The 25535-nt window shown below is 42.3% G+C and overlaps 1 protein-coding gene across 10 annotated transcripts in view; it reads right to left on the bottom strand.

Moving 5' to 3' along the window:
- Plcb4 (phospholipase C beta 4) overlaps positions 1 to 25535 on the bottom strand; it is a 353082-nt gene that overhangs the window by 65560 nt on the left and 261987 nt on the right. For 9 of the 10 annotated variants that reach the window (XM_029473927.1, XM_029473924.1, XM_029473932.1 and 6 more), the window contains 6 exons: positions 17755 to 17834; positions 15463 to 15516; positions 9488 to 9569; positions 8488 to 8588; positions 7792 to 7849; positions 667 to 775 (listed from right to left, as the gene is read on the bottom strand). In XM_029473927.1, coding sequence (XP_029329787.1) covers positions 667 to 775; positions 7792 to 7849; positions 8488 to 8588; positions 9488 to 9569; positions 15463 to 15516; positions 17755 to 17834 — 484 coding nt within the window. The remainder of the gene's footprint in view (positions 1 to 666; positions 776 to 7791; positions 7850 to 8487; positions 8589 to 9487; positions 9570 to 15462; positions 15517 to 17754; positions 17835 to 25535) is intronic. The other variant, XM_029473937.1, reaches the window with a different exon arrangement.

The raw sequence follows: 25535 nt of genomic DNA, 5'->3' as shown, positions 1-25535 counted from the left end.
GGTGCTTGCTTCCTACTTCCACATGCCAGGCTTGCAGGCATGCATGCTCCTGCTGCAGGGATGACCCGAAGTCTTCTCCACATTTTTCCTCTGACTAATATTTGACCAACATATTGTTTCCAAAATAAAATGAAAGTGACAAAGGTCCAGGAATATGAACTACTTATGGACATGTTTCCTGACTAGTTAATTTCCTATCAGTGTTTTTAATCTTCCAACCCAAGCTCACAATTCTAGGAATTCTAGAGCACCTCACATTACATACTAAATTTATTAAGCTTAGCAAAACAAAAGGGAGAAAATAAAGGTGCAGATTCTTATGTAACAGAAATTCTTTCGAAAAACTGTGCAGAGAGACTGTCTTTTCATACTATGCAAAATTAAAACTTGATTTTTAAGCATGTACAGGGACTGTCATAGAAATGTGCTTAACAACATGATATATTCAGTAGTACTGTACTTTAGACAGTGTGGACTCACTTGATAAAATATACATATTGAATTAATTTAAGAGCAGGAAAAGAATAAATAAATTACTAATCTTTAAATCTTCAGTGCTCGAAAGCATTTAAGATATTTTAATTAAAATTCAAGGGTTTTAAAGCCTGTACACTTTTTCTGTCTTAACAAAAACAAAATTTAATTAAAGTTTTCCATTGATGTTACCTTTTTTCTTCAGCTCTTCATCAGGCTCATACATCTCAATGATCTGCATTGCTCTTTTAGCATCATAAAATGGGAATAAAATTTCATTCAGCCGAGGATCTCGCTGATGCTGTGATGAGAAAATCAGTCCATTTAGATCCATAACCCTCATACTTGAAACACATTTCTATGCATATAATTTGTAAAACAAGGTATATCTAGACTATTGTATTCATAATCACCAAGATCAGACTTCCTGCCTTCCTGACTCTCTCCCTAACCTAGTCTTCAGAAAGTCCATATCTGAACTTACTCTGATGGAGCCTGGCAGAGAAGAAAGAGATGTGTGCTTTTCTCCTGTTTAAATGCTGAGGGGCACATGATAGAGAATGTCAGCTGCACTGGCTTCTACTCTACTACTCACATGGCTGTGGTATAGGATGTGACTAGCTGCAAATATGTGTAAAAATGAGAGCAATGAATCTTTACATTATTTAAAAGTTTAGTAATAAATCTAGTTTTAAAAAGTGAAAAAAATTAAAATAAGCAACCAGATCATGCACTGAGAGGCCCAAAACCCCAAACCAGTATTCGCAAAATCTCTTAATGACAGAATAAGTAAATAGTTTTTAATCTGTCTTTCGCTAACAATGAGAGGTTCTTGAATACCCTGCAAACTTCATTTTCTTGAGTCCAGTGTTTTCCAAAAAATTATGGTTGTAATAATGAAAATTAATAAGCACATAACACTTATAAGTGTATATTATATTTTTTTTAAAACCTTGAAATTAAAAAGCAGTGGCGCAGAACATCTTCACTCTAAAGCTGAACACACTTTACTCTAGGACTCCAAGTACAGTGTATGGGAAAAGGCTCTGGCAAAAGCTGCTGACAGCAACCTTTCCTAGCCAGCACACAAGATGTTTCTTGAGTTACAGGAGCAACACACTTCCTTCACCCATTCACTATTGTGTGTGTGTGTGTGTGTGCACATGTGCATGGTATGCACCTACATGTATGTGCCTGCACAGGTGTGTGTACCTGCATATGTGTGTGCAGGTATGTGTGTGTGTGTGCTTGCATGTATATGCCTGCACAGGTGTGTGTGCCTGTGTTTGTGTGTTCATATGCTCACATGTCATGGCACATGTCTGGAAGTAGAGGGTCCACTATACTTTTTTATACTTCAGAGGATGACAGGATTGCATTGTGTCCATGATTATCCCTCAAAGGAGTAAAAAGCAAACTTTTGTGGAAGAATGACCAATTAGCAGATATGAGCAAGAATTGCTCAACAAATAGTATTTTGGCAACAACTCTTTACCCAGATGCATGCACAGACTTTGCAATATTATTAGGAAGACACTTAGAAGCAGCTGTTACAGGTTCTGAAAGGAGGACTATGTACAGGGCAACACCTTCAGCCAACGGAACACTTGATTTTAACTGCTAAAACAAAGATGTGTCTAGACGTCTCCTTGTCCTGTTTAGTTAGGAGTGTTAAAGGGATGAAATCTTTTGACAGACTATCAAGAAGAAGCATGCTTCTTTTGTAATAACAAAGAATCATTGATTAAGCTATGTATATGTTGGAAACTATTATACTAACAACAGCAGGCCTTGGTTCTGGAGAGAATGCTGCTGAGTTCTGCAGAGAAAGAGAGACTGATGTGATCAGGAGGCTGCCAGGCAAGTCAAGACATGCTGTACCCTTTAAGGAGCTGCACCATGTGGCACGTTCCAGTATTCAGGGGGATAAGAACCCACCCTGGGGTGAGAAGAATCATTTAAACGCATTCAAAGAAATAAAACCTCAACCACTCTCTAGAAATCATTCTTTCCTCTTAAACAATAGCACTGAAGAAGACCGATAAGGGATGGCTAGGGTTCTTTTCACAGCCCAGCACGGTTGCACACAGAGCTATCCTCTCTATCTTTCCTAGGAAAATTAGGTCATAAGGTCACTGTTGAGCATTTGGGACCTTAAGAGAAATGATGGAGCAAATCCATGTGGGAGGGAACATGGGAATATAGCTGCGAGAGAGAAAATAGATGGCAACAGGGAAAAAGGAAGGGAATTCAGACATATCTGGGTGTTTTACACACAGGGGAACCTACAAACATGACACTACTTAAAATATTCTCTATGCATGGCAGCAGCAGCAGCATTCTGATCACGTGGGTGATTTTAAAGAATGTAGCCTCTGGGGGCTTCTCCTTAGATCTACTGACACTGATTTGTGGGCGAACCCAGGCCTTATTTGGGGTGGGGGAGGGCTAGTACGCTTTCCAGGTGATCCTGACTTGTTTATTTTAAGCAGCACTGCTCTAAGATAGGAGGTGTGTCTCAATGGATAGAGTGTTTGCCCAGCCCTGAGGGCGTAATCTCCAGTGCTGCACTGATCAGCTGTGGTGATACTTGTCTGTAATTGCAGCACTTGGAAAGCAGAGGCAGGAGGATCGGGAGTTGAAGGGCATCCTATGCTAGGTAGTGAGTTGGAGAACAACCAATATGAGACCCTGTCTCAAAAGGAAAGAAAGAAAGAACGGAAACAAAAAGCATTGCTTTAACCTGTAACCACATGCATTTTAATACACTTGTGTATATCCATGACAACAAAAGCAGAAAACAAACCAAACTAAAACAAAAAATCCCAAATACCTAAGTTCTGCAAGGTAGGACTAATCATCTGGCCCGTGTACCTAATAAAGCTTTATCCATTAAAATGTCATTAGAGGACATCATACTCATAAGACCATCCATATAGCAGACTGGATAGCCAGGGAACACAGCACATATCAGTATTTGCTACCTAATGGTTACAGTCTTAGCCAAAGAGCTTTATGTGCAGACAAAAATAAAACTCCATTTCGACCTGCTCAGCCAAATAATAGAATCTTTTCTTTTCCCCAAATTTTCACATTTTAAGAGGCAACATAGCATGGTCCCTCTGAATAACTGAGAGGCAGGGAAACAAATGGTAAGGTTTTCATCACTGCATCAGAGTAAGGACCAATGCTGCACATATTACATCATATCATATATCATATCTATCGTATCATATCATATTCAGAGTAACATTATATGCAGAGGAGTTCTAGTTAGAAACAAGCACAGCGAGGCAGGTTCTTCACAGCTCTGAGACAACATCAGCTTCCAGTCAGATAAACAACATGCCCAAGATTTTCACTTCCTGGTACCCAGTGCTTTGCAAAATGAGGTTCTAAATAGCTGTTAAGAGTAGGTCACAGAAAACTGTGCCCAGGTAAATGAGATCTATTAGGGACAGTCTCCACACCTCTGTCCTTAGCCTCACTGAGAAAAGGTGTCAACTGACCTTATTACAAGTGCACTGGGAAGGATAGATGATGATATAATAGAACGATATACAATATAAATGATATCATTTCAAAAATTATATAAAAGGTGAAAATAAAAATCAGCAAGGATTGGTTCACTCATAGAATGAAATACCCTCCCCACTTTCTCTCTCTTCTCCCTTTTCATCAAAAAATAAAGATATCATAAATAGAAAGAGATTTGGGGTGCTTTTTTACATATTTCCAACTATAAAAATGGAAAATGGAAAAATCAGCTTTAGTGCTACAGTGATCAGATGATGTGGTGATGTGTGTGAGGGCGTAGGTAACCAGAGGTAAGAAAACAAAGCTTTGTTTTTATTACTCTCACTAGAGGAGGCCCATTCCCTCTTTCTCATTTTGCTTGTTTCACGCTCTCTACACAGCCCTCCGTTCTGTTCTACAAGCCCTTAGCTGTTCTATGAGACAAGTGAAACAGAAATGGAGGTGATACTAAAATCAATGTATCTCATTACCACCCGGGAAAAGAATATGAAACCAACTGACCCCAGAGATGGCAACTAGTCCTGGGAAGTACAAATGAGCTTCGAGGAGAACCCAAACCTGGCAGCTCCTAGCATGTGCTTCCACTGGCTCTTCTTGATTCTAGCCTGTTAGTTCATGCTGTGGGCAAGAAAGATTCCCTTTGCACACTGTACAGAACCCAGAGGCAGAGTGATAGGAAAAGTTTAGATGTGAGTGGTGAACTTGGCTGACTAAATTCTTTATGGGGATTACTGTAATGTATGTATGTATGTATGTATGTATGTTATGTATGTATGTAGGCATGCATGATGCTCAGCTTCTCTCCCACTCCAATAAGCACCTCAAAGAAGAATCCTATTAGCTTAGACAGTGCTGCATAAACTTCGATGTGTACACATTACCTGGCCCACCTTGTTAAGGGCAACTACCAACTCAGTGTATGTGCATTGTTAATAGACTACTAGGAGATGCTAATGATACCTGTCTGGGGAATCAGACTGTGGCATTCTATGAGCAAGAGGCCCTGGAAAGCAGATGAGAAATGAATCCAAAGCTCTCCCTGAGAGAGGAGGGGGCATATAAGGTACTCGGCAACCAAGTAAAGGGCTGAATCTTTCCTTCCCTCCTGTCTCCTGAAGGTAGGAGATGAGTATACTAAACAGAAATTTACAAAGAAGGGACAAGATTTACAGGCTGCAAGACGGCAGGAGCCATTGTGCCACTGGGTAATGGGAAGGAGATTTCTTTTTCCCCAGTCAATTCTAGCCTATTAACCTTGTTGTATCTGCACCTATTGATTTTTGCTGTTGCTATAGCTGGTTCTCTAGTAAACTGAATGGGTTTCCAAGCTGACTGTTTCTGTCATCGAGGTATAACTATCTGCCCTAAATTCTGCATATATGGAGGCCAGGGCCTCCTTCCAAGTGGTCCTCACTTTCTCTTGTCTTTCTGCACGATGCTGAGTCCCATGCAGCAGTGAAACTGCCTACTAAGGCTACAAGGCTGGGATACTTAGAAAATGTCGAGGTCTAATTACTTTTTAGGGTCACAGACCTTCATGTTCCAATCCCTCTTGCTTTCCTGATGAGCCCTGTTTCCTTGCGTTACAAGATGTGAAGCTGCCCTGCCAAACGCTGTCTTGACCCTGGAGACATTAACAAGATAAAAGTAGAACTGCACATAGAATGTGCAAGAAGCTGGCAAGGGGTGGGGATGAGGGGCTGCTGTTGGGAGAAGAAAGAGGTCTTTGGAGACAATGCTTTGATTGAAATCCCAGGGCATAAACTTAAAAGGCATATACTACAAACTGCAGAAATCTAGAAACACATCGATTCCATCAGTCTCATCCACACAAAGTATCTCCTTGCTTAAGGAGAAGCTACATGGGAGGAAATATGAAGAACACAGGTATGGCTGTCCACTGGACCAGTGATGGGGAAAGACCTGCCTCATAATGAAGAATATGGATGGCAGAGCCAGAACGGCATGTTTCCTTTAAATTGTCCAATTAAAAATAAAAAGCTTATAGGGTTTACAAATAAAAAACTTTAAAGTCTTTCAATATTATGAAATTTATTATTAGGCAGACAAAGGAAAACCATCTGTGAGAGGAAATGAAGCCTGCAGGAGCCTGCAAGAGCAGCACCTATCCTTGGGACTTCAGAACTGGTCCTGAACTACAACGCAAAATACAGCCCGAAAGCACGAGCTTCCATCTATGAAGATGGCTGGCTTAGGAAGGGATGATGAACTGATGGCATGGTAAAGTTTTCTCCTCTCTCCCAAAGCATCTTCCACCTCCTCGGAAGCTGGATTCCTGCTGGTCCCCCAGGTTTAAGATGCTAATATGCACCAAAGTACTTGAGAAGGTGAAAGGAAAAACAAGCAACAGAGAAAGAAGGAGAGGAGGCTGAGGGGCTAAGGAAAGAAAGTGAGAACTGCGCCAAGGATGTGGATAAGATCTGGGTAAAGATTGTGTACAAACACAGTGTTCGATGCCCAAGGTGCAGTGAACGGGAAAGACTTAAAACAGATTCGTGTAAAATAAAAATAGTACTGCCCTGAACGGATCCCCTGGGGGTGGAGGCATCTGTGTGGATATATGGAACCCCTCTGTTTCTTGTCTCAGTGCATTTATGTTCGTGGTAACAGTTCCTGGTGTGTAGCCTCATAAACTGGAAGCAGGTGAGCCTGCACAAATCATGAAGAGGAGTCCTTTGAAAAAGATGTCATTTGTAAGGCACCAAGTCAGGGACTGCCCGTTCTTTCCTCTAAGGCACTAGGTGATGTCTAACGTGATGCTTCCTTCCCTGTCTCTTTGCTAGGGATTGAACTCTTGTATGCTATGTATGTTCTTAGGGATTGAACTCTTGTATGCCATGTATGTTCTACCACATCGCACAGCCTGTCAACCTCTCCTACCACCTTTCTCTTTAGATCCCCTAGTTAGAACTTAAATGCTTTCCAGACAAGACTGTACTGTCTACTCCATAGTGAAACTTTTCTAACTACTTATGTGTTTCAGGGGAAAGGTGAATTTCTTTTTTTCAGACAAAAAAAAGAGCCTCTGTGGGTTTTGCGAAAATGCATTTTTTGCACATGAGAAGAAAAGTCTCCTTTTAGTTATAATAATGAAAGTTGTGAGCTTCACTTGTTCTGAAATATCTTCCTTGTTCTTAAGCAAACCCTGCTGGCCAGTTTTAGTTGCTAAATGAATCGTGGTGGTCTAAATTCAGCTCTGAACTTGTTTTGAAAATAATACATAAAATTTTAACCTGCAATCTAGTTGGCCTACCACTATAGTTTTACCTAGGGGCTCAAGTGTCAAATATTCAATTTAAACCTATGTATTTTTCTTACATGCAATCCATTAAAAGGCAAAAAAAAAAAATACAGGTTTCCAGGCCATGCAAAGGTATGAGAAAAGTTAGCAATGGAGAATCCAAATTTAGTGTCACAAACTCAATCCATTCTCTGTTCACGAGATCAACAGAATCAAACTACCTTAAAAACCATCTTGCAACATCAGACACATTCAACTGAATAAATACATCACAAATTTCACACTTACACACAGAACCACAGCGTGAGACCAACAGGAGGTGTGCAAAGCCAGCCTGGAGGAAGCACATGGACATACAGACAGGAGCTGATTTTTGCACCTGGTCAAGCCACCATGGAAAGATCAGCAGGTCAGAAGCCGAGCCAGGAAAGGGTGCGTGAGGCCAGCATGCAGTGAGGACACGGGGGAGGCAAGCCACTGCACATAGACTGATGGAGTTAATGTATGAAAAAGCTTACTTCGTTTAGAAAGCTCACTAATTGGTCTACCGTTAAATAATCAGTTTTGTCTCCATTGCTGAAAAGAAATGTATTAGAAAAAGTAAGTTTTTGTATATGATGTACAGTAGGTACGATTTACATGTTGACATTTGTTGATTAATTCTAAACTCCTTTTCTAACCCTGAATTCTTAGAGTAGTCAGAGACTGTAGTGGAGGGGGGGAGGGGTGGGTGCGAGGAACTCAAGGACAATGATAGCGGAAAGATAACATTCCCACGAGGTCACAGAAAGTGACTGCTCTATGCAATTCTTTAGCATTATCAAGAGACATTCCTCCAAAAACAACATGTAAGTCATCCATTTGAAATAACTGGAATGAATGAACTTCTCAACAGCATTCCGAACCAAATCTAGTTAGTTCACATACTTGGTTAATACCTAAAGGAGCAGGTTAAAATTGTAGGTCGTTAGTAAAGCCAATGCCGGGGTGGGGGAGGGGGGACGTTCCAAGTGCTGTAATTAATCTATGTCAAGTTTTCTAAAAAACTCACGGTGGGCTTCTACACCAATAAGTTAAGGGGTGAAAAATGTAACCCTAACTAGGCCTAGCGCTAGCAACATATATTTAAACATTACAGCAAAAAACAATGTTTCAAATTTTACAGGGACAAAATAGCAAGTACTATATGACACTTTCTCATAACTAGAACTTACATTTTTTTAAAAAGATCTTCTATATCTGTCCGAGGACAAATCTTTTGTGTCAGTTCATAGAACTTTTCATAAGTAAATGCAGCAGGCTCAATTTCATCATTCTGTGGAGAATAAAAGAAGGACAGGCATTTAAAAACAAACAAACAAACAAACAAACAAACAAACATCTTTCTCCTTGGAGACTTGCAATTGACATGGTCCTGGACATTTAGGACAACCACAGCACGTGAAGTTAGGCTTCCCTGGTTGTCACCATGGAATGGGTGATACATGGGACACTTGGTGACACCTGCCTGCAGCACAGCTTTCTCTGGTAAACCCCTCATTGACCAAGTACACAGACATTTCTCTATCTCTCCTTGAGGAAGGAAAGGAAGTGCTCCCATAGAGGTTATGGGATAATCAGACTGAATATTTAAGTACATTTATTTTGTGAATATTTAGAGGATCACAAGGGATCTGCTAAAGGTACTGGAGCAACCAATAACTTACCCATCACACTGCAATGCAACTTACAAACAAGACTTTTAAACAGAGTCAGAGGCATAAGTCTTGCTTGCAGTGTAAAAACTAATTTTAATGACTTGAATACGAAGTGTCATGAGTATAAATGTGTGGGAGGGAGAGGAATCCTTCATGAAATTGTGCAAAGCTTTCTGGAGAAACTGAATTTCTTAGTCAATAATTCATGCTGCTGCTATGCTTGGTAAGGCAGCGCGGCTGGGTGTTCTAAACAGGTTCCATAAACTGTACAGAGAACAGCTGCCTGTCCTTTCTTTTTCTTAGCTTAATAAAGTTGACAAAAATCAGTTTGAAGTGAACTAGTTGGATTTTAAAACACTTCTCAAGTGATTAACGAACGGAAAGAAGGAAAATGAACTGCCCACCGTGTGACTGACAAACTGAGGTCAGCTTAACAGTCACCTGGCTTAGCACATATGCCTGAATAGACAAACAACCATGAAAACAGATTTAGAAGTGTGTTTAAGTTAGTGAATACCTTTCCACTGGGAAGACCTAATTCCTTGAGGGCTTGAAAGATCACCTTTTCTGTTTTACCCGATGCAAAGGTTCTAGTGATACTGGCGCAGAAGAGAAAGAAAGAAAAAACAAACTGAGTTAGTGCTCATCCTGCTTTCTCTGATGCAGCAATACAAAATACCTTAGGGATACAGTGGGTTCAGGGGAAGGAAAAGAATAAAGCTACCTTGTGTTTGATGGGGCTTTTCAATTCCCAAGCTTCCCTCTGGTTACCAGGGCCAACTCTGTCACTGATGAGACTTGATTCTAACATAAGAGGTCCCATTAGGTGCTTGTGACCAAGTGGGTGTTGGACAAATGCAATGATACATTCGAATCCTAAGAGACGGTGTTCTTAAGAAAAAGTTACGTGGCTGGTGGTGCAGTGGTTCTACAGGTGTCTGTGAGTGAGGCCCACACTTAAGGAAAACAGTAGTAGCCCTGTAGATGCCAGATTGGCTAGGCCTGTGACTCTTCTTCTCCTGGCTTGCATGGTTCCACAGTGACTCAGTACAAGACATATTTTAACTGTTTTCATCTAAGCACGCTTGAGACACCCTGCCATGCTAGCCAGCTAAAAGTCTGGGACTTTACTGTAAACGTGATGGGGGAAGGACCCAATTAGTTACTTCATCAGAAACTTGGTACTTCCTAGGACATGGTATTGCCCAATAGCTTTTAAACTAGGTAGTATAGGGAGCATGGATGCTAGTCAAGTTTGTAATGCCTTAATGGTCAAACTTCCTTATGTAAAAGGAAGAGAGACATCCCCCACCCCATGATAAATGTGTGGGAGATACTTAGAATGAAAATTACTGAGTGGGAGAGATCAGAGGATATTTGGTATCCAGACAGCATGCACATGGCTCTCAGCCTTGCTTTGTCTACGCAGGTGGCTTTATTCACTCCCTGGCTAGAGCCCTGGTCATGAGTTACTATTATTATTGAAAGGCTGAACTCCAATGGGGGTGGGTAGACTTGACTTGAAGGCTAAGGTGACTTTCACCTGTGAAGTGTGGCTTTTCAATGGAGCTTTAGCATCTCGCACGCTACCTTCACATATGCCTCAGCATTTCTGTTCAGTCAATGTAAGCGCCAACAGCCAGTTTCTCTTGGTGAGTGTGAGAAGGAGCTGCGGGATACAGCTTATCAAAATAGACTTGAGCTGCAGGACACAGCTTATCAAAACAGACCCAGAGGAAGGAGATTTACATAAACGCATTATGATGCGTCCGTTTAAACCATTATTGTTTTATACTCGGTCCGTGAAGATGCCAAGAAGCATATTCAAGTGTTCTTGAGACGGTTCTACTTATGGATAAGTGAGCCCGACAGTGGCGCCTAGGTGTGTAGTCAGACTAAGTACATGGATAATGGGATTCTAGAATAGAAGGTGTTATGACTATATTTTCACAAGTCTTTAGAGTCCAGTTCAACTTTTAAACGTTGACTTGGGGTAGATGCCATTTAGCAATTTCAATGTAAGGACAAATGGCAGTGTGTCTTTCTTTACAAAATGATGCAATGAGGAAATACATGTGGTGCCACAGCAAAGTTAAGAACCTGTCATCAGGAGGGAAAACTCTCCACAGTAATGACTCAATGCTGATGGGCTAGACAGGCCTGGTTCTAACATGAAAACTAATCACCATGGCCACGAACGAGGCAGCGGGTATGGAGCCTGAGCCATCCTCCTACATCAGAACCAAGGCATCATGGGAAGTGAGGCAAGGAAGGAAGGAAGGCGTGTGGTGAGCGCTGGGCTGTGTGCCAAGAAACAGGACGAAGAACAAGAAGGTCAGGGAGCATGGAGATGGAGGAGAGAGGTGCTGACTTCTCAGACATGAGTAGGGTTGGGCAGCACAGCCTCAAGACACATTTGCTCATTGTACATAAAAAGAGAATAACCTCAGAATGAAAAATAGCCACAAGGGCATTTATCAGACTATTTCCCTGGAGTAATGTCTGCTTCCTTTGCTCCAGACATCTTTCCAAATCATTTCTGAGTCTGAAAAATTCATCTACTGTGCTATGGAGGCTAAAGAGGGAATATGCATTCTTTGGTTTCCACAACGGTGCACTTTAACCAGCATTCAGAGAGCAGTGTGCTGACAAAGGGACTGTGACATTATTATAACCTCTATATAAGTGGTTTTCAACTTTCCTAATGATGTGACCCTTTAATACAGTTCCTCATGCTGTGGTGACCCACCCCTGCCATAAAGTCATTTTTGATGCTACTTCATAACTGTCATTTTGCTACAGTTATAAATCATAATATAAATATTTTTAGAGATAGAGGTTTGCTAAAGGGTTGCAACACAAAGGTTAAGAACCAGTGCTCTATATAATTCTGTGGCCAAAGGCATCTGCTTAATGCTTTAAGGTACAAGGTGCTAAGTGAGGTTTCGCTTTTGTTTTTGTTTTTTGAGACAGGATCTACAGCCTAGAACCCTACAACCTTGCTGCTCTGGGATTGTGAGTGTGTACAATCAAACCTGGATTTATGGAAACCAAGGACTTGGATACACTAGGCAATATCTCTACCAACTAAGCTACACTCCAAGTTTCTCAATGAGATTTTGTTCATTCAAAACAAACTGTCACTCCTTCCCTTAAAGAAATTTACAAAAGCAAGCACACTGAAGTTGTACTCAGTCTTATCACAGAGCTGGCTAAATTCTGTATCCCAGGCTACCCTACAAATGACTAGAGAATATGAGCCTAGAATGCAAGGGAATCCATCTTTTTGCCCATAACTGTTCTTCAATGTTTCTGAGAGTTTTGAACACCGACTTCTGACACAGTCACAGGAGACCTCCTGAAGTGAAGGACCAGGGTACTACCCTTTGTAGGGTCCTGCAGCTTCAGGACCTGACTAGATAGATGGGTCATGCAGACCAGGTTGCCAGTATTATTATATGGAAGCTCTTGGTCTCTACTTTAGTAGCCTCTCCAGTTACTGCTCAAAGCCATTCAGATCTCTATCACCCAACTCTCTAGGTCTAGGTAGTACTCCATGTTACAGGGAGTGTGAGACAGACAAGTTACTTTCAGAGAATGGTCTAAGTGGGATGATGAACTGCAGCAAGCTGGTGAATTTGAGGGAAAGGCAGAATGTGTAAGATCATATAGATAAAAAAAAGAGAAGAGGGAGGGAAGGAGTGAGGCTGCCTTCATCAATCATTCCTGCAATTTCCTGGGTATTATATTTAGGCTTAATGTTTAAGAGCAGAAGCCTTTCACAAGTTACACAATGACTATGAAGCTGGATCCCCTTTTAAGACAATGTGCACTATATTAATAGTTTCCATTTTAAACTCCTAAAATGTTGGTGAAAAAATGACATTTTTAAAAGTGTTTACCCTTCACATCCATTAAAACATTCAGAACAATTTCTACCTAACTCTTGGCAGACTATCTACTGGGAGAGTTGTCCCCCTTTTGTTGGCTTGGCATCAATTCTAACAAGCTGCCCCATGTCACAGATGTCTTGTGTTAAGGACCTATTAATAATGACATGCACGCACACACAAAATCCACGTCAATGCCAAAATATCTAGGCCATTTCAAGCACAGTTGTAATGATTTTGTATGTGAACATGCTGTATGGGGACCCACAGAACCTCAACAGGCCTCCAACCCTGAGGGATGATAGCATGGTGGGTGGAAGGCAGGATACTGAAACCAGAACTACTAGCTAGAAGCACTTGGATCATAATCTTGTATTCCACTCGGTCCACTTTCCAAATCTTATGGAAAAAACAAACAAAACAAATGAAGCATAATGCACAGAGTTCCCCCTCTGCACTGACATATGTACCCTCTGTCCCCACACCAACAAATGTACTCTGAGTCTGGGCACACACTGTCTCTATGACAAGGATGGTTTGGATACATTGAAATAACTGCCTTGCTCCTGCTCAAGTGAAGGGAGGTTTTCAATAAGATAAGAATCCTTCTGAAATGTCTTTGGTAACAACTACCAGTCAGGACACCCACAGGGTTTTGGGGTTTTTTTTGTTTTTTGTTTTTTATAAACTTCTATCCTATACTTAAACCTGACTTGTTAGAAAAAATATTATTGAAAACCTCCGCTCACTTGAGCAGTAACAAGGCAGCAAAGAACCCTACATGTGGAGTTTTTAAAAGTCACAACAACTGCCTGCGATCTTTAACCTGGTCGATAATCATGAGAGGTTGAATAAAAAGGGATAGTGCACAGGGTCATCCTCACGCCATCAGTGTAGTCCAGTTGCTCGTTAATAAGTATCCTAGACATCACCTGGATACCTAGGTTCACGGTCCCCATGATCTATGGAATGGACCCAAATGATGGTGTCTAGGATGATTCTGTCCTGTGTGACAATGTGAGTGGGGGTATGGACATTTGCACAGGGGCACAGATCAGTAGCTTGGTGTAGAATGGAGTATGTAAGCAGAGAAGTGGGATAAGAAACCTGGAAAGGGCCAGGAGTAACCTGAATGCCTTGGCTAAATGGCATCCATGCATTCAAATGATCTGCACTTGTGACTTGTTTGTCTTGTGTGCTAAAGGTAAGTCAGTCTCGAACAGCTCTCTTCTATGTTTTGGTGACTTGCAAGTCTGTGTCTTTACTGAAGTTCATCTCCAGAGACAACATCAACGGGGAATTGAGTTGAGAAACCTGGGCAAAGGGGCTTGGTATACAGGGAGTCTGCATTTGCTTCAGGTTAAGGGCACATAACTTCTGGCTTCATGTGGACAGATGATGTCCTGAGTCTGAGCCAAGCTTCTTTGATGTCTGTGAATGCATACACAAACATCAAACAATATGATCCTGGAGAGTTTCGTCAAGAATTCCCATAGCTACCCTCACAAGTCCTTCCAGCTACATACAGACCAGTAGCAAACCCTATACTGTGAAAGGAACTGAGAAGCGGAGAAGAGAGATGTGTGAGGACTCCTCCCAGGGTGAACCATGTCAGGACTATTAAAGAGCACATGGGAAGAATCCGTCTGGCTTCTGCCTTCTTCCCTTTGGGTTCCATATGCCTTTTGTTCTCTGTCACTGTTAACTCTAGGAGGTGAGGGATGAAATTCATCTGATATGGAATCTAACTGAACTTCACTGTGCTGGTATTAGGGGCCTCTGGGAGGTGGTTTTATGGTGAGGGGGTGTGGAGCTCTTGGGAATAGGATTATAAAAATGTCCTTGAGACGGTTCTTTAGCCCTCTAACCTCAGGTGAGGGCACAACTGGAAGAAAGCAGTCTGCAGTTTGTAAGGCCCGTGACAGCACTCTGTTCATGCATTCTCAGTCTCCCCAGCTGTGAGAAATGAACTTCTCTCATGTTCAGTCAATATAAGCAATGTAAGCACCGACAACCAGTTTCTCTTGGTGAGTGTGAGAAGGAGCCAAACACTATGGTATATTGCCGTAGCAGTTGAATTTAGGGAAAGCTCCACCTTCTCTGGGGACCACATAAGCAGCAACCTTCAATGGGGAAGTGCTGGCCAGAGGCATAGACCTGCCAGAAGATCAGTGTACTGGGGTCCAGCTCGAAAGGAGGGAGGTAGTTGTTGCTCAGGTAACGGGGCTGGAGGGGGAGACACAATATAAATCATGAAAGCCATGTGATTCACTGATTAAAATCTAGTGCTACAATTTTCAGACATTTTTTTCCAGACATTCTTTACCATAGTTAATGCTTCCTATTCTGAGGGAGGTACAACTTTACTTCCATGGGTGATTTTTACAAATTGAGCCATGAAACAGCAGAGTCTAGACTTCCGGAAATATCTTGAAGGCAAGGAGCCTTGCCTGATTATGTCATGGCAGGGTGGGCCTTTGATTTGGTGTGGCAGGGAGGATCTTTGGTTTAGTGTGGCAGCCTGGGCATTTGGTTTGGTCTGGAAGGCTCTGTTTGGCTTGATGTGGTGAAGGTGACGCAGAGAATCACGCGTCTCACTTACCTCCTCACTGGGATTTTACCAGTTGTGTTGGTCAGAAAGGCCAGTTTCATCCAGCTGGAAAACAAGAGCAACACAGCCTCAGAACCCACCAGCATATCCACCCGCACCTGCTCCAGATCACTGAGAACTCCAGAGAAAAGCTTCTTCATACAGAACACCTATCCTAACAGTCCCATCATTACGGGATGAATTTAGGGCCCTAAGATTTTAATGTGCCCAGTAACATTTGCATTTAAGACGAGTAACCTACTATTTTAATGTGTCCTGGTAACATTTACTACATATTTACAGTAAAATAGCTACATCTGAAATTCAAATTTAACCGAGAGGCCTATGTTTTAAAATCTGATACCATTAGGGGAATTAGAACTTGGATATTTGCACTGAGCAAAACACGGCACTTGTCTATGGTTGTGTTGGCTTTGCTCTTCTTAAAACACTCTGGTGGCAAGAAATGCAGCTTAGGCTAAAGGCCAAAGGGGATTCACTACTCCCAGCTTCCAAGGTTCGGATGGAGAATGAGTGGAAGCCCGCCTCCATCTTCAATCCCCAGTGAGGGTCTCAAAATGTTGGGTAACTCTGCCTTCCCCAAGGTCTCAGGACATGTGAGGAGCTTCAATGTCTCAGAACATTCCAGAACACACTGGAATCAAGATTGTTCTCAGCTAATGAGTCTTATTCCTACTATTTCTAGGCACTAACAGTCTAACAACTTACAAATTATCATGGCTTTGGGAAAGTTTCTATCTTAAGTTCCAGAAGCACAAGTTGCTATTTTGTTTGGGAGATGTTTTAGGGACAAAAGGAGGGAAGGAGGCAGAATGGGCAGGGAGCTGGCTTAAGCAAACTTGTGTTTCAACTGGTCTTTACATGCCCTCATACAATATATACCACCCTTGGTAGCATATGGGCTGGCTCTGTTACCCTATTGGAATTTGTCATGGGAAGAGGAGTATAATCTCCCAGGCATGGAGACTTCAATTTAGTAGAGATGCATCCTCTGGACAAGTAAGCAGGTCTGCACCCTGGCTAAGCAGCCTGTAGGTGGGTAAACAGTGGCTCCATTGCCCAAAGATCTGGTGTCTGCATATTGGCCATTTAAGTATAAGGATTCCTTGAAGCTACCAGCACCCAAAGTCACAGTGTGCAACATTCACAAGGTTATCTCTGAGAAAGTGAGCAAAATGACTCTGAGGAAGGAAGCGTAGCTGCACAGCAAATAGGAATCTACAAGCCTTCATAACTTCCTTCCACCGAGGATGCCAGACACTAGGTGAGGTGCTTTCTGATTTCATCCATATAGTAATCTGGTTCACAAATGGGGACTGAGAATCTAAATATTTGCCCAGTGTGGCAAAGCTGGGGTTTACAACCCAGAGTTCATATATTAAGTACCTGCTGACTACTCAGGAAGTGCCTAAGGACTGGCCTGTTGGCCCACTGAGCAGGGTGATGAATCACTGGATCGCTCTCTTGGTGCTAGAGCCTCATTTTCAGACGTGGAAGTTTATCTCCACAAGGTTATTTGCATCTTCATCATATTCTTGTCTTGGTACCTCATAGCTATGTGCCATTTGTTGTCACACGAAGCCACAGACAATTTGGCAGCCAAGCACAATTACAGACCACTGCTTTTCTGTGATTTCTACACGAAAACCAATTATTTGACCCAGAAATGTATCTGAGCATGATGACAATCTATCAGTGTAGTAAACCGCTTGGAACTCCAGGAACAGTGACCTGCAGTAAGATCTTCAGGACTTGACTGAACCATTGACTGAAATTTCGAAAGAAATTTCAAAGAACCCTGACCGCACATTAAAGGAAGTAGTATTCTTGGGTTGGGGGTGGGGGGAACTTTCTGTTTTACTTATGCAATGGATGCTTTTCCAAATGCTTCTCTTGGCTATATCCCTAAATTGTCAGCATCATGCAGTGGAGACCTGAGGTGCCCTAGAACTTATCCTACAGGGGAGGCATGCAAAGCTATCCATCAGAAAATGGAGTTTAGGAGACAAAAAAAGAAAAGAAAACAACAACAACAAAAAGAATGCCTGATACCTGTGCTACCAACCTTTTGTCTGCTACAGATCTCACGACAAGGATATCACATATGCCTTGCTATGTATTTAAGCGGTTTAAGTACAGGTGGGAGTTGGTCAACTTTCAAAGCCAGGGGTACAGAAGGAAAGGTGGACACTGGCCTGATGGATGCAATACAGTTATTCCCTCCTAGCCAGAAAGCTTACTAAACAACTCCTTAGAAGAAAAGACAAGACAAACAGAACTCACTGCTTCTTGAGGCATGTCATCGGACTGACGTTGTTTGCCCTGAAGTTGTGAATGATTGATCTCAGGCCTTCTACCCATTGCTGGAAAAGGAAGAAAAAGAGAGAAAAAGTCCACAGTGAGCAGTCCTCTGTTGCCAGGTACAGGCTTTTTCATTATTATTATTATTATTATTATTATTATTAGACAGCCTGTCTCCTCTGTGAAATAAAACTACAGACTCTTCTTTTATCCCCCCTTGCCACACAGGCATCTATATTTTACACGGTTGTATTTTATTCTGCAGCTTTCATTTTTCCCATTAAGTTAAATGTGGCATGACAATGCCATGAAAGACTGGGTTGTCTCAAAGAGATGCCACCCACTGGCTGGCTTCCTAAGCTTCCCACTTGCAGCCTGTTTCAATATAAGCCTTATTATTTTAGTTGTTCAGCCTTCTCTAAGTCATGCTGTACAAGTACATGCCGATACGTTTACCTATTCCAGTTTAGAGGACAAATGTGACAAGGCCCTTCACTGCAGTGTCAGGATGCTCCATCTGGCCTGCTTACATAGCTTACCTGTTTGTCTTTTCCAGCAAAGCCTTAAAAAGTCAAAGATTCCTTGCCTGCTGCCACGGTACCCAGAGCAAGCAGGGATGTGTTCACAAAACTTCTGTATAAGGACCTGAACCTCAGCTGCAGTTCATACCATCACTCCATGGGTTTACAAGGAAAAGTGAAGACAGATTATGCATGACAGGAAAGAACTTTGGGTCTGTAAAAGGACATTTTTCTAGAAAAGGCTAGCCCATGAACCAAAGCCAACACTGCTTTTGGATCCAATGTCTGATGCTAATGAATGCCACAAAAGAATGACACATTGGCGACATGCTGTGCAGCAAACTGGAGCTTGGGAATAAATAGAGCTAAGGCTCCTCCCCGGCCCACTCTACCTCCTTAAGTTTGCAGCTACTGCCAAGGGAAGGAAGACATTTTGAAATAGGTAGTCACATTAATGTGAATGTCACTGTCATTGATCATAGGATTCCTTAAATTCAAATTGAACAAGTCTAAAATTGGATGTCTCAGTTGACATTCAAGTGCCCCAAAACCATGACGAGGACTCGAGGCACTGTCCTGAGAGTGCCCAGGAGAAGCACTGTTGTCGTCACAGAAGTTCCTGGTGCACAGCACTGCCCCCAAACACCAGGCTTCACGTTACCAGACGAGGGATTTCATATCTGAAAGCCCTGAGCTGATAACTGCATTATAGCGGTGTGGTTTGGGTCTTGTTATTTGATGTCTTCTCCTGTTAATTTCGGTAAAAACACACAGGACATAAATGGTTCTGTCTCAGGAGCTTTAGCTAATCCTGAATACCCTGCACTCATCGTCCCCATCTGTGCCTCTCCCACTGACCCTCGCTAGTCAGTTTTCTGGGTCTATGTTTTAAACTATGCTAAGTATCTCGCACAAGAATAATCACACAGGATTTACCATGTTCTGACTGGCTATTTCTCTCGGCATTATGCTTTCATTTAATGTGCCAAATTCTGCTTTTACAAGGCAGAATGCAATTGTATGTGCATGCCACGGTTCATCCATCCATTCTTCTCTCCATGGGTACCTGAGCTCCTTCGTCTTGGATACTGTAAATAACTGATATGAATTACTTGGCATAAATGCCCACAGGCAGGGTCACAGGACAACATGAGGATCCTTTCAACTTTTTAAAGAAAATGCCATACTGCTTTCTGTGATAGCTACGTCATCTTACATTTCTTCCAACAGTGCATGAGGGTGCTAACTTCTACATCCTCACTAGTGCCGTTTTGTTGGGTGTGAAGCTAATGGCTTTTATTGCCTCAGAGAGTCCCAGACATTGCTAACAGCTTTCTGATGGAAGATGGAAGAACTCTGGGAGGCACCTTTCCTTTTGCAGCTAGCAAAGGCCATTTTCTGAGAACTGCAAATAGCATCAAAAGCTTCAACAAACAGGTAAGGTCTGGGCACAGAGAGAGAATCAAGAAACGAAACAGGAGCTTTAAAGAATTGCTTCTTTTCTCATTACCAGACCTCTCTTCCTCTGTCGGGCTAAATATGGACTTGGCTCCCCGGAGATTATTGAATATCCTGTAACTGGCCTAACAAACCACAGGCCCACACAGTTTCCCAGGAGCAGACAGAAAAAGCACAAATAATTTGGATGGCATTAACTGGGAGTATTTTTCTCAACCTGAAGGCTTGAGATCTGTTCCAAAACATAGAACAAAGTCCACAGTTTCCTAGGGCACAGAAGTGGCCGGTACAGAGAAACAACATTTTTTGATCACACTAATTTAGTTGTTTCTAGAAATAACCACCAGATACTGGGGGAGGGGAGGTATTGAGGAGGCTTAAACTGCCTTCATCTTTTTTTTTTTTTTTTTAAACAGCATTGGGGAAGACTCTTATTTATCAGAATGGAAAGAAAGGTGATGACCTTTGATATCACCACTCATGACAGAACCCACGCATCGCAAATGCCACCACCATCCTCAGGGATAGCTCAGCCCTGAGTGGGAGGCTGTGACGTGTTCTTTTTATGAAGATGAAAGCAGGTCTGAAGGCCTTGCCCAGAGTCACAGAGCCTGTCTTGGGTCAGGTCCCATGTTGGGATGTTTTCACCCAATCGCTTGCTCCCCGTCTCTCTGTCAAGGAAGGCAAGGTCCTTTATACCTCCTCCATGTCCATGCCACGACTCAGGCCAAACACATAGTATGAGTACCAGTAACTACAGGAAATGTTAATGCCTGACATGTTTTGTTGCTCTTTTCAAACATTAAGGAGATGAGATGCCAGCAGGTGTCAGTAGAGTCCCAGAATTTCTCTGGAAAGTTTCTCCAGGCATGAGCTACAGGCCTTTGCTTATTTCCAGATTAACAGGTTTTAAAGTGGTGATTTAAGATACACCTGTTTGAATTGCTGTAGGTAAGCTTGAATAGTTTAACAGCATGTCACCCTTAGAGGTGTATCTTTGAGCTATTGGATAACAGACATGCCTTGGTGGGGTCTCAGGGCTGCTTGCGGTGGGCACATGCAGCAGGGGTAACAGGTAACTTCACCATGACAGGAAAAGCAGTACCTGAATACAGAGAGGTGTGGCTTCCCTAAAGTCTCACCCCTTTTTTTTTACATTTTAGTTTTATTTACTTTATTTGTGCTGAATATTGAAGACAAAGCCTTGACCATACTAACTACACATATTAGCACTGATAACCACTTTGTTCTCTTACTCTATAATCCTTTCTATACTTTATAGATTGACGTGACCTATTCCAGTATCCCTTCTCAGGAAAATGAAATCCTTGAGGAGTCTTGTGTAGCGTTGTCTGGGCATGTGGGAGACTAAGAGGTGCCTGGGGACACTGGGTCTGGCTTCTAGCACTTCTTGACCTGATTTTCTTCATGCAGACACCGAGTCATCAAGCATTGCGCTCCTGGCAAATGTCTGGGCCTTCCTCATTATGTATCTCCTTGCTGTAGAACACTAGAAAATACTGTCACAAACAAAAGGAACCCCTCCTCATTAAGATAATGCAGAAACACACAATTATAACAAAACTAGACTAAACCCACATGAACTGAAACTCCGTTGCCATAGCAACAATTTTCCTTTAGAACAATGCTTCTCAACCCTCCTGATGCTGTATGTCCTCATGCTGTGATGACCCCCAACCATAAAACTATTTTGTTGCTACTTCATACTCTTACGAATTGTAATGTAAATGTCTGTGCTCTCTGATGGTCTCACGTAGGCAACCCTGTGAAAGGGTTGTTTGACCCTCGAAGGGTCATGACCCACGGGTTGAGAACCACTGCTTTACAAGGTGATCACTACAAGCTCCAGGTCAGAGGGATCCACAGAGCTCCAGCTCGGCCAGGGTTGTGGTTTAGCTTCCTCCTTCCTTTTCCATGTCCTAGATCCCAGTCCAGCTCTTTCTACGTCATTAGCCCAAATCTCCTTATTCATCTGAGGAGACCACTCACAGAATTTTTCTTCATTCTTCTGTCCCTGCTTCAAGTACTGTGGAAGTCTCCCCAAGGAAATACACCCAACAGTAGCATAGACCTGCTAGGTAAAGTATGCCAGGAGTGCCAGCCTGGGGTATACCTTAAAAGCCCCCCACCCCTCCTTTTCCTCCCTCTCTCCTTTCCTCCTTCTTGCTCCTTCCCTCTCCTTCCATCCCTTCTTTCTGGAATAGCAGCAAGATAACTTGGAAATTATTTAAATATAAGTGAGCATGTCCAACCTCCTGACTCAGTATGCAGGTATGGAGACTCAGAGGATGGAGAACAGAAATCTGTTTCTTTTTAATTTTTAATTTTTTGGGAGAGGGTGTGTAGCCTATGGTTTCATAAGTGGGGGGTGAGGGCTTTAACACTGAACTACAATCTCAGCAATCTCTCTCTCTCTCATATGATTCCTGGCCAAGGGGCAGCAATATTTCCAGGGAACTTGTTAGAAATAGAGTCTTAGGTGTCTTCCCATACCCCCTGGATTAGACTTTATATCTGCCATGTGAGCCTCTGCATATTCATTTGAAAGGCACGATGCACCTAAAAGAGTGCATCTCCCAAAATACAAGCAAGTGAGGTGTTTGGTGAGTACCCACATTCTGGCTCAGAGAGGCTGACTCTTTGACCCCGTGATGCCATTTGAGAGGTCCTGAAACTTATAAGAGTAGGAGCCAAGCAGTCAGAAGGAGCTACATCTTAATTTGGGCTTCTCTCTGTTCATCTTTCTCCTGCTCCTTGCAACCGTGAGATGAAGAACTTCCTCTGTCATGTGCTCCTGCCATGGTGTTCTACCCAAGCTTCTTAGTTACTTCTCTATTGCTGCCATAAAATGCCTTGACAAGAGCAACTTAAGGGAGAAAGTGTATTCTGGCTCAAAACTATCTTTCATCTTGGTACGGAGGTCAAGGTAGGATGAGATTGAAGAAGCTGTCCCCATTCATCCCGATAAGAGGTTGAGGGGAAGCCGGGCATGGTGGTGCACACCTTTAATCCCAACACTTGGGAGGCAGAGGCAGGCGGATTTCTGAGTGCGAGGCCAGCCTGGTCTACAAAGTGAGTTCCAGGACAGCCAGGGCTATACAGTGAAACCCTATCTCAAAACAAAACAAAACAAACCCACCCCCCAAAACAAACAAACAAACAAACAAAAAAGAGGCTGAGGGGAATGAATGCTTGCTAAGGGTGAGCTCATTTTCTCTATTTATTCAGCCCTGGATCCCCTGCCTATGGAATGCTCCTACCCACAATTAAGATGGAACCCTGATTTTAATTAATGTTGTCAAGATATCCATGGGCATGCTCAGAAGCTCAGCTTGCAAATTCTAGATTCTATGACACTCTAGATTCTATGATATCATAGGGGCCATAAAAACAATGGACTGAACCTTCTAAAATCTCAAGACAATTAAGTTTCCTCATGTATTTCACGGTCATGAATGGGAAGACTAGTGAATATACAAGTAATTTTGAGGCAGTTTTCCCCAGCTGGTAATTTAAGAATTTACTAGGTCCTTTTCAGAAATCCCCTGTCCTGAACCAAAAGAATCAGTAATTCTATGAGTCGGTCCCCATTATTCAGCATTTTAACCCTGAAGGTAACTTTAATGCAAGCATCACTCACCAGTGAGAGAACAAGACAATTGAAGGAGATGTGATCACTGCAGAATGAGCCTGCATCAGGAAACCGGTGTCTTCTCCATTGATAACTAGGGCCCTGTTTTATTTTAATTGCAATTCATTCTCCTTATGCATAATTTATATATAATAAATAACAGGTTTTTGAATCAAGTCTTCCAAGTGAGGAATAACCACTCTCAAAGTGAGCTCTGCAAATTGGGACATTTCTATATTTTAAATCTTCATTCCTTGGTTCTTTAAGTGCCACTCAAGTACCCACATGTCCCACTACATTGCTGAAACAAGTTATGGAGTTTCAGTTATTACTAAGGCTGTGCAAGCAGTCACAGGCAGCTTGACTGAGAAGACACAACACAGACAGGGAACCCATAGAGATGTGGGTTTCCAGGGTCTAGGCAGCAGGAGGAGTCCTCGAGAAGCCTGTCACAACAACAGCATCTCCTGCTTGAAGGAGGCTTTTGCACAAAATCAAGACAACAAAATCAAGGCTTACTATGGAATGCCTACTAGAATACCCGGTACAGAAAACAGATAGAAGTACGCTTCTCAGGACAGTGGTAATAACAAGACTATGACTTGGGTCATTGACTACAGACCAACGATTCTCCTGTCACCATAGCCCTCAACACAGGATTAAGTGAGGTGCAAGAACCAAGAAACTGTAGAGAGTGGAGGTTAAGAGAAAATAGGAGCTGGCTACCAAAGTTTATATACCAAATAACAGACTGTATTTTGATCTAAATACTTTATATTCATGTATGAAATTATCAAGCAACATAATAATAATAATAAATTAAATAATAAATAAATAATGATAAATTAAAATAAGTCATGTCAACTACTTTCTCTTGATCCTACATGAAGAAATTCTGGCACTCAGCATATCTCCCAAGGGGTTGGCACCCCGAATGCAAACAGGCAGATGATGATAGTGGCAAAGGTGAGAACAAACCAGGCAAGGAAATGTGAAAGTCACCACCAACAATGCATGTGTAAAGGAGAGGAAGGAAACGGGGTTGGGCTACGATGGGGCTGAGAAAGAACAGCTAAAAAGCCTGAGACAATGGAATTAACAAATAGTAAACTATAGAGACCAGTGACCAGGAAGCTACAAGGGATCTGCCTGCAACTCAAGAGAAGAAACACAACCCAATGAGAATCACAGAGGCCTTTGGGAAACGGCTGACATTCTCACAATGTGTCCAGGTTTGGAAGCAGAGATTGGGGAATGGAAGAGTGATCAGGCCCTTTTCCTTGACATGGCCTGAAAAGTCTCCAAGCCACACATGTTTTTCATTCTGTTCTCTTTCCAGGGAGAAGCTGGAGAGAGTTAGAGACGGAATGGACTCCTAGAACTAGTTCGGATCATGGAGAATGGTACCTGGTAGGATTCAGGCTGCTGGCTAGGCACATGGGTCGCTGTGTTTGAAAGAGCTGGTGAGGCTTGGGTTGGGTTTAGATACTGTTGGCCACAGTTAGCACCATTCAGACAGTCAAAACAGGCTGTCAGTCTTGCTGGTTATCTTGACAACACTAGATGGTTAGATCAAAAAGGACCTCTAAACAGTCACTAGAGAGGAGAGGACAAAGTGCTGTTCTGGGTTATAACTCAGGCAAGTGTCACTTCAGATGCCATCTGTCCAGTGGCATTACTCAGGGTGTTTTGTTTTGTTTTGTTTTTTGCTTTGCCTAAGCCTGATTTCAAAGATATCTTGTAACAGGTCCTTTTGAATCTATAGAATCTTACTCCACTTTCCCCATTTCTGTCCACAGACTGTTACATACTGAACAGAAGAAAGAAAACCTGGGCCTTATACTCCCTCTACTTCCTGACATAAATAAATAACATCTATTAATACACTTCAAAGTCCATGGCACATCTATATTCTTACAAAGCCCAAAAGGCACTTGAAAAAAATTGAAGTAATCCCATTTATTTCGAAAACTGGCATTCATATGGGATGCTCTAAAATATTCGAAGCATTTTAAAACTTTAAGAAAACCAAGAGGGCTGGTGAGATGGCTCAGTGGGTAAGAGCACCCGACTGCTCTTCCGAAGGTCCAGAGTTCAAATCCCAGCAACCACATGGTGGCTCACAACCATCC

This window comes from Mus caroli, chromosome 2 (genome assembly GCF_900094665.2).
Source record: "Mus caroli chromosome 2, CAROLI_EIJ_v1.1, whole genome shotgun sequence".
Taxonomy (NCBI): domain Eukaryota; kingdom Metazoa; phylum Chordata; class Mammalia; order Rodentia; family Muridae; genus Mus; species Mus caroli.
The sequence above is the reverse complement of the archived record's forward strand: the minus strand, read 5'-3'. Positions and strand labels throughout refer to the sequence as shown.